This window comes from Bombus vosnesenskii, unplaced genomic scaffold, assembly GCF_011952255.1.
Source record: "Bombus vosnesenskii isolate JDL3184/JDL3185 unplaced genomic scaffold, Bvos_JDL3184-5_v1.1 scf7180000013266, whole genome shotgun sequence".
Taxonomy (NCBI): Eukaryota; Metazoa; Arthropoda; class Insecta; order Hymenoptera; family Apidae; genus Bombus; species Bombus vosnesenskii.
The window spans coordinates 512,493-521,194 of NW_022882926.1; the positions used below are offsets into that span (position 1 = coordinate 512,493).

The window sequence follows — 8,702 nt, forward strand, 5'->3', positions numbered from 1 at the left end:
TGGTATATTACAATATCATTTACAAAAATTGATCAGATTAGCAGCATTGTAATTTTAAAGTACAATAAATAACGTTTTATAAAAAACAATGGATAAACCTAATTTTTTTTTACGATTAACCGAGATTTATAAAATTTCTGAAAGTGACTTTATTTAAATATATATCAGTATATACTAAACAACGATATGTATTTATTTTTGAGTTATATAAATTTTAAAAATGATAAATTCTTTTTAAATTTATCAAGAGTATGTACATCTAAATTTCATGGACAATTAAAAGAAGAAACATTGTTTACCTAAACATAGCACAACCCATTCAATATTGAAGAACAATTATATAATTTATTATTCATAACATGTTTCAATCCCATGATCATCTCATGTTATTCATGATCAGAAAAGAGGATCAGTTATGCCATCAACGAAAGTATGCTTTCAAAGAAAGGACGCTCACCTACGTATGCATAGAAATCCCCGTGCTTGTGCGAGTTGTGCGCCTGTTTTTCGTTGGTCGATAGTGTCGCCATCATTGAAGTAGTCGCCAATGTCGTCATGCGCCGATAATCTGTAGTTGATAACGTTCACTAAATTTTAACATTCTTTCAATTTTGCAATCTTCAGTAAGTGACTCTCGTACGCTATTATAACTTAAACACGAATCTGCAAAGCGTATCTTCCTGGGACTCTCAGTTTTTGGAAAAACCAATTTTGAGAAAAATTGCAAATTTTCAACTTTGAAGATGTTTTGTGGATCTTTACGATAACAGCCAATGAAATAACATATTTTGTTATTGCACTATAACCATTTAAAGGTGTTTAAATAATAATCAAAGTGAAAGAGATACCTGAAACGCAGCATGTTTCGCTTACATTTACCAATTTATCTCAAAAACTGAAAATCTGGAAGAAAATCTAGCCGTATCACGTGAGAAGGCAGATTTTTGCTAAGGAAAGCGTCAGGAAAAATTTAAGATCATGTTTTGATTCCAACGTAAAGCGAAAAAATTTGGCAAAATACGTGGCGACGGAAATGATACACAATGTTTACGGTTGCCTTGTTTGTTGCTCAGCACAACGAAACCATTAAACCTCGACCTTTAGTTACCGCTACATGTTTTGCCAAACTATTTCGTTTTTACATCGAAATTAGAACATAACCTTTTAGTTTTTCTTGGTGTTTTCCTTTAGCAAAAATGCTTGCTCTATCGCGTGCTAAGGTGAGATTTTCTCCTAGACCTTTAGTTTTTGAAATAAACTGAGAAATGTAAGCAAAGAATGGTATGTTTTAGGTGTTCTTTTCGCTTTGATCATTATTTAAACATGTTTAAATGGTTATAATGCAATAGCAAAATATATCATTTTATTCGGGACAGTACACAACATTTTTTCATTTTAACAGCAACTCGATGGCACAAACTGTGGCAACTGATGGCAACTATAAAAGCACAAAACATTTCCAAAGTCGAAGATTTGCAATGTTTTTTAAAATTAATTTTTCCAAAAACTGAATTCTAGGAAAAAACGGTTTGGAGATTCGTGTTTAGCTTACAAAAGTCTATAAGAACCGTCTATTGAAAGTAACAAAATTAAATCGAAAATCAATCAAGCTATGTACAATATTTTCTTCTTAATCTTCATCTTCGCCTATTAAGTTTGGTTGCCATACCTCGTATTAACAATTCAGCACCGATGCTTGCTGACACCTCACTCATCGCTTCATGTCTTAACACTGCGAATAGCAGCTCTGGACTAACGTCCTACTGAGTAAGGTCTATCGATATAAACCGAAAATTCTGTGTTGAAGTAAACACCTTGCCTTTGTCTGCAACAGTGGTTCCCAACTTTTTTTAATCATAGCACATTTTAGGGAAGGTACAGATATTTTGGCGTTTTTTATATACAAACTTTAAAATTTACAATAGCAGATATGACTGTGCGATTAAAAAAAAAGAAAGCGTATCTATAATTTACGACAGGGCGCAACTTTTGAGAATGACTGCTCTACAAGATTAATTTGTTTCAAGGTCTATTTCTTATGATGTTATTATTCTAAAAATATCGTTTGCTATGATTATTGAATATTCAAAACTTGTGCTTTCTAAAACAATAATCAAGGAAGTAACAATGATAATTTTCATTATTTCAAATTTTATTTAAAAATAAATAGCACTTTCCTTGAGAATTTTTGTATAATTGGTTCAGTTGCTATATTTATTACTGTAAATTTTTCGTTTAAACCATTTTCGTAAATCTTAGTTACTATAAACACTAACAAGTAATAATCAACAGCGGAATGGCGGGTTCGAAACGGCTCGATGATTTCAATATTAGACTGGCCTAAAAAATTAATAAAAACATATATTACATTATTGATTTACAAAAAAAACAATTTGAATAATAATTGTAGCAATCGCACTAACATGTTAGCTTGTGAGAAGGCAATACCGTTTCGCAAATTTGTCTCAATAACTCACTTCATATGTACTGCATTTGTCCATCTACAATTAAAATTTTAAGTATGAATCTACATTTACAATTATATGTAAATATGAAATTTTCTAACATATAAGATATAATATATATTTTATGATATATATTTTCCTTCGCGTGACACATAAATGTATTGTGTATATATGTATACCATGAATATATGACCAGAAATTTGTCCGGACACAACCGGGAGACATTCTCGAGGCAAACCTCGATGTGAGATATGTATTGCATTGACGTAACTCGATCTGATATCAAAAAATATAATTTTCTTTATTTTTTCTTATATTGTTACGAGATGATCTTAGACAAACTATTGAGAGTCGTACGATTAAAATAATACCAAACACGTTTACATTTGTATTAATTTTTGTATTAATTGAAAGTTAAATGGGCAATGTTTAATTGACAAAGTGGAAGATTTTGAAAAACTGACAGAATACATATATATATATATATATATATATATATATATATATATATATATATATATATATATATATATATGTGTAATCAGACTGTATTTGTAGCGTTTAATAATAATAATGACAATAAATATAAAGAAATAAAGATAAGAAATTGTAAATAAATTGAAAATATTTAAATTATCTTTTATTATTATAGATATCTATTAAAATCTCCGCATGGAATGCAATATAATCAGGTTCTTTGTTAGGAACTATTTTTCCAGATTATAAAACATGTGGACTATTTCTTTGTCCTCTATTTCACTTTCTAGTTCTGTGTTTATTATTTCTTTTGATGATTCCATTGTATTCTGTACAATAGACTCTTCTTTATCGCATTCCGTAGTCCGCTCTGCTATCTCTTTTGGATTCAAAATTTCATTTTTACAAATTTAGTCTTGAGTTTTGATCCTTGGATCCGCTTCGAAATTTTCACACGACGATTGACGTTTCAAAAGTTTCCTCTACGCATTTTTAATACTTCTCGGTATTACATCGCTCCGTGATTTTGCAATAAAATCTATACAATCTTTAATATCACAGATGAGAAAAAATTCAAATGCTCTCGGACTGGCATATCTATGAAAAAAAGCAGCGGTAATTTATGTGTACCTGTGGAATCGGCACAAAATGCCACAGTTACATGATCTTTCCCCATTTTACTGCCATCCATCCATCATCCACCTCGATGGGTTAACGTTTTCTGTGCCACATTAAACTTGTTTCGTCCATGTTATAAATATCGTCTTCCTTAAGATCTTCGTTATGCAAAATTTCTGTTAATTGTTCAGTGAAGTTTTGTGTTGCTAATTCATCAGGATCAGCTCTCTCTTCATGTTTGGATACTTGACGTATTCCGTATCTGGATTTAAAATGCTGGAGCCATTCTTGACTGGCCGTAAAATTTGATAAACTGTCAAATTCATTTTCAAGCTCCTTCGCCTTTTTCCGTAGTAATGCATTTGGTACGATATCTCCTAACGCTCACCTTACTAAGAACCATTCGTATAATCGGGCTTCCATATCTTCATACGAAGATGCCCGTTGCCTCTGAGTCTGAGACTTGAGATTTTCGCTCAATTCACGAATAGATGTCGATTGCTGCCTGTATCTTTTTATGGTTCTTTGACTTATACCATATTTGATAGCAAGATCATCAATACTTAAACACTCTTCTAACTTCTGCAGAATTTATAAACATTTTCCCACAGTCACTGTGTATCTCTTCCCTGAAGATGCCATTATGAAATCTTTTTTTCACTTTGACAATATTTGAAAGTCATAAAAAATTTTTACTGGCACAAAGAACTCTTCACAATGTATTAATAATTGTTTTTAAAGGTATCATAGCATTGGTAACGAATATTACGTCACATGTTATGATTTCGGACGACGAATTCTGTGGATGATGATAAGGATGCACTGGAAAAATCTGGCAACAAAGTGTAAAAAGTGATCAATCTTTTGCCAAGAGAATTAAGTTAAATATATTAAAGATATGTTGTGTTAAGTTTAAATAATGTTATTTATATTGTGTTACTCGAAACTCCTAATGTGGAATTAATTATAATAAGCTTACAAAAAAATGTTAATAATCATTTTGTAAATACTTTATTTCAATAATGCCCACGTCTGGTTGCTAATAGATTTAATTTTTTTTATAATTGTATTTACTGAACAATTTTTTAAACTAAAGAAATATACGTATATATATGTAAGTAGAAGTGGTAAAAGACTTCAAGCCTCACTCTAAACTGCACGTCGACTGTGTCATATTACATTCTATTTATTCTATCTTCTCACTCGCACTGCCTGCTTCTCATCCTTACCTTCGATTCATACACGATACAACACAGTACAATTAACACAAGTCGGATAATTTGGTCCAATTGTTGAAAAGTCATCTCTCCAGATATATGGCCATTCCGTTACTCCTGATCTCGATCATTGGCCACATAGCCGAACATTACTGTACTTATTTATATAGGAGATTTATTGAAAAAAATGTATTGAAAAAAATGGAATGTTAATTTAGTTTATATTCGATTAAGTAAACTTTTATTATTTGAATGAGAAATGATAAGTAGCGATTGAAGGAGTCGATGAACTTCTATAACGTACACAACGTACGTAAGTATATATATGTATGTATATGTAATAACTGCTTATTTCTTATCCCTGGACGGATCAAATACAGCTTACTACTTCAAATATCGTTTAAAGTACAGTGAAGTTACAAATATGTCTGTATTATAATTTGTGATTTTATTATCTATTCTACAATCGTAATTATACGTTATATTCCGATACGTGTGACATATTCTGACACATATGTAGTACATATGTATGTCCTATTTAGGTACTGGCTGTTAGTACGTTATAACAGGTTATAGTAAGTTTGAAACTCTTCTAATGTGCATGGGGCCGCCTTGTTTATATTGTCAAGTAAAGGAATCTTTATTCAATTGACAGTATCTTCAGATTGATAAAAAGATTTTAAGAAACGGTGTGTATATTCTATCATATAATTCTTCTTTCAATATTGTCGAGAATCATTTAAAACATCATAAATAAACAGAAATATAAAACATTTATTACTTTAACCTATCAAGTAAAACCATAGATAATGTGCAGAACATAACAAAAGCTAAATTCTACAGCATTATATTAAGAATATATAGAAGGATATTAATGTTATATCTTTTTTATATTTATATCTTTTAATATTAAACGTTATTATTACCATTATTATTAATTATCATTTATATTTTTTTTATATGATAGCATGACAAAATTCATTTCCATTACTAATGGAGGATCGAAATAAATTGCAATCAGAATGGAAAAGACCAGACGAAGTAATGCAGTTGCATCGTTTAAAAATGAAGAAGCGTGCCCTACAAGCACGTATAAACAATACACGCATTAATAAAAAAAATTTAGAATCAGAGCCTACACAAAAATCCAATAATCAAAATATTGTGTCCAATCATTGTGTAGGTCAAAAGCGAAAGAATCCTTTCATTAAAGATGAAACAGATAAAAAGTTTAATATAACACCTCCAGACATAGAAGCTAGTAATGATAATACACTATTTGAATTATTAAAAATAAAAGTCCCAAAAGTGAGTGAAACAGAAAACTCAATAAATGATTGTTCTTTAACATTTAGCAATGCATTTTTACAATTGGAAGCAAGTAAGAATATTTTGGATTTAGAAATACCGAAAGGTGAAAAATATATTCCAATAGATTGGACTTTAAAAACTAAAATGAGATTTATGTCTCCAAAACCATTTCCTTGGAATTGTAAATTGAAAACTAGCGAAGAAGCTTCTGGTACTACTGGTTTCGTAAGATGTTTGGATATTAGTGAACAACATTCAACTTTAGATACTAGCCCAAATGCAAGGTAATTTTTATATATTTTGTATATTTTAATATAATAAATATATATATATATTAAATATTTACTAAATTTAAAAAAAATATATATATCAATTAAAATATTTGTTAAACAGGTTACACCAATGCTGTTTAATATGGCAGCACCCTTCATTACCATGGTTGGAGTTATTTCCTCGTTCTACTGGGAAAGTAAGTGCAAATTTAACAAGTAATTCTATGATAGTAAACAACACGCTCATTAAAGAAGCTTTATACAAAGAATGGAGTGAAAGCTTTAGGTCACTTTTTCATTTATTGAGAGCACGACAATGTCCATATTTTTATGTTTGTGCGACCAATTTTACTGTATTATTCCGCGCTGCTGGAATTTGTGGAATTTCTGAAGCTCATGCACTTTTGACACCTACAACACGTGGCTTTCGACAGTCTTTAAAACAGGAAGGTATGAACAAATTATAATATGTAGTGAAAATTTTTGACGTCATTTTATTTTTCATTTGCACATGTTTCATAGAAATTGAATATACAATGCCTTTGAGAAAAGATTGTAAACGGCAATCAGATGTAACTGATTCAGGATGTGATACAGCAGACTCAGCTACATCATTGAGCTGTACAGAGAATCAAAATCTTGATGATGAGGAAGATGAAACACAAGATGAATGGCTACAGAGCTTAGGAGTTGAAAATTCTGAAATTCGTAAAATTAATAATTCTCAAGTAATTTTACAGCATGTACAATTTTTTTTTATTTCTATACCGATACTAATTTTTTAAGATTTTTCTCTAGGCAAGAATGACATTAGAAAAAGAAACTGAACTGGACAATATGAAACAATCCTTGATTTTTGTAAAAGGTGTAGAATCACAAGCTTTATTTAACTTTTTAATTAATTGTAAATCTGCTATTACAACAACTGGTCCTTTAGCAGGAGTACCTCCAACTCTTTTATCACCAGTAGCTTTTCACGGTGCAACATTAAAGCCAATTAGGGTAAAATATTTTTATATCTACAGTTGTGATACATAATAGAGTTATAAATTATTTTCATTTTTTACAGGTTAAAGAAAGCATAGTTCGTGTTGACAGTGAAAAATATTTTTCTCTGGAATTAAAAGGACCCCTCCTACCACATGTCTTACCTTCACTCTGTTCTTTAATGAAATCTAGTCAGTTAGAACAATATTCTGCAAGTTGTGCACGGTTACACTCAACAACTTCATTTTCAGCAATGAAAAATAATTTTGGTAAATGTTTTCTTCCATAAAATTATGATTGTTTATATAAAAATCATATGAACAGTATATAATGTTTGTATTTTCACAGAACAAATGGAATTAAGAAATATACCAAAAATTCCAGAAAATGTTTTTGGTAAAGAGAATTTGAGCGATTGTGGATTCAGTAGCGAGTTATTAAAGGATTTTTGTAGTCCTAACCCAACAAATATTCAAATTATAGAAAATATTAAATTTTCAAATAATTCGTATACATGGTCTTGACAAATAATTGTAATAATATAGGAGATTATAGCAAAGTTTTAATTGATTATATTTATTAATTAGTTTGAAGAAAAGAATTTAGATATTAGGATAATATGATTTATTCTCAAAACTAATCATCAATGAAATCAATTAATCGAAGTTATTTGGAGATTTAAAATTCATTGGGCCAGTGAACATCAAATTAAAATATTAAATATAAGGATCATCCGATGTTAACATAATATTAATTAGGATAGTAATAATTATTACCATTGCTATTGAAATCTATACATTGACTACAATAATGATTAAATGTATAACAGATCATTTACAAAACTGGCACTATATTAAAATCAGTAGAATAACCATAATTTGTGAAAATTTTTTAATGAAACAGTTATTTTACTGTGTAATAAATATTTAACAATAAATGATAATCGTTTATTCGATCTGTTTTAAAACAAAGTCGCTATAAAATTTAAATACTTTAAAACTATATTCTATCTTACCGTTGTTTCAATATAATTATATTTGTTAATTAATTACAGTAGATGCACTGTAGATGCACTGTAGATGCACAGAAGATGCAAGTTAGTTTTTATATAAAACATGTGCAGAAAATAATAAATAAATAAACTATTATAACTTATATAATTTTAATAGAAATAAAATTAATTTTTATCGGTAAAAATGTTTTTAATATCTAAAAATTGTATTAAATTTACAAAAAAATATTGTTAATAAAAATCGTATAAAAATAATGTTGCTATATTTTTATTTGATATTCTTCACTTTTGGTGTTTTTTGTTTAACTACTCACAGAATATATTGGTCCTGCGAAAATATACG

General features: G+C 29.2%; 1 protein-coding gene, 1 long non-coding RNA gene and 1 pseudogene across 4 annotated transcripts; 1 reads left to right on the forward strand and 2 right to left on the reverse strand.

Moving 5' to 3' along the window:
* Nucleotides 1-234: 234 nt before the first annotated feature.
* On the reverse strand, nt 235-2,465 carry LOC117230207. Of its 2 annotated transcripts, XR_004492726.1 has the most exons (4): nt 2,424-2,465; nt 2,277-2,340; nt 1,670-1,825; nt 235-568 (listed from the first exon to the last, which is right to left on the reverse strand). It is a non-coding gene; the product is annotated as an uncharacterized LOC117230207 (long non-coding RNA). The 2 variants fall into 2 exon arrangements; XR_004492725.1 differs by lacking the exon at nt 235-568 and having other exon boundaries at nt 1,594-1,825.
* Nucleotides 2,466-3,561: 1,096 nt separating this feature from the next.
* On the reverse strand, nt 3,562-4,286 carry LOC117230205 (annotated as a pseudogene).
* An 891-nt stretch (nt 4,287-5,177) lies between these two features.
* LOC117230202 (protein downstream neighbor of son homolog) lies at nt 5,178-8,500 on the forward strand. 2 transcript variants are annotated; one of them, XM_033487359.1, is made up of 7 exons: nt 5,178-5,466; nt 5,745-6,372; nt 6,482-6,810; nt 6,883-7,088; nt 7,159-7,362; nt 7,430-7,616; nt 7,696-7,871. In XM_033487359.1, the coding sequence occupies exons 2-7, from the start codon at nt 5,771-5,773 to the stop codon at nt 7,869-7,871; spliced, it is 1,704 nt and encodes a 567-aa protein (XP_033343250.1). In that variant the 5' UTR covers nt 5,178-5,466; nt 5,745-5,770. The 2 variants fall into 2 exon arrangements, with proteins under 2 accessions (XP_033343250.1, XP_033343252.1); XM_033487361.1 differs by lacking the exon at nt 5,178-5,466 and having other exon boundaries at nt 5,771-6,372; nt 7,696-8,500.
* Nucleotides 8,501-8,702: the final 202 nt, after the last annotated feature.

What these genes read in the sequence shown, in the direction of transcription:
- LOC117230202 (XM_033487359.1), top strand. Translation starts at nt 5,771, where the DNA reads ATGGAGGATCGAAATAAATTGCAATCAGAATGGAAAAGACCAGACGAA. An exon ending in ACAGTCTTTAAAACAGGAAG is followed by an intron (nt 6,811 to 6,882) that starts GTATGAACAAAT and finishes CATGTTTCATAG; the next exon opens with AAATTGAATATACAATGCCT. An exon ending in AGCAATGAAAAATAATTTTG is followed by an intron (nt 7,617 to 7,695) that starts GTAAATGTTTTC and finishes GTATTTTCACAG; the next exon opens with AACAAATGGAATTAAGAAAT.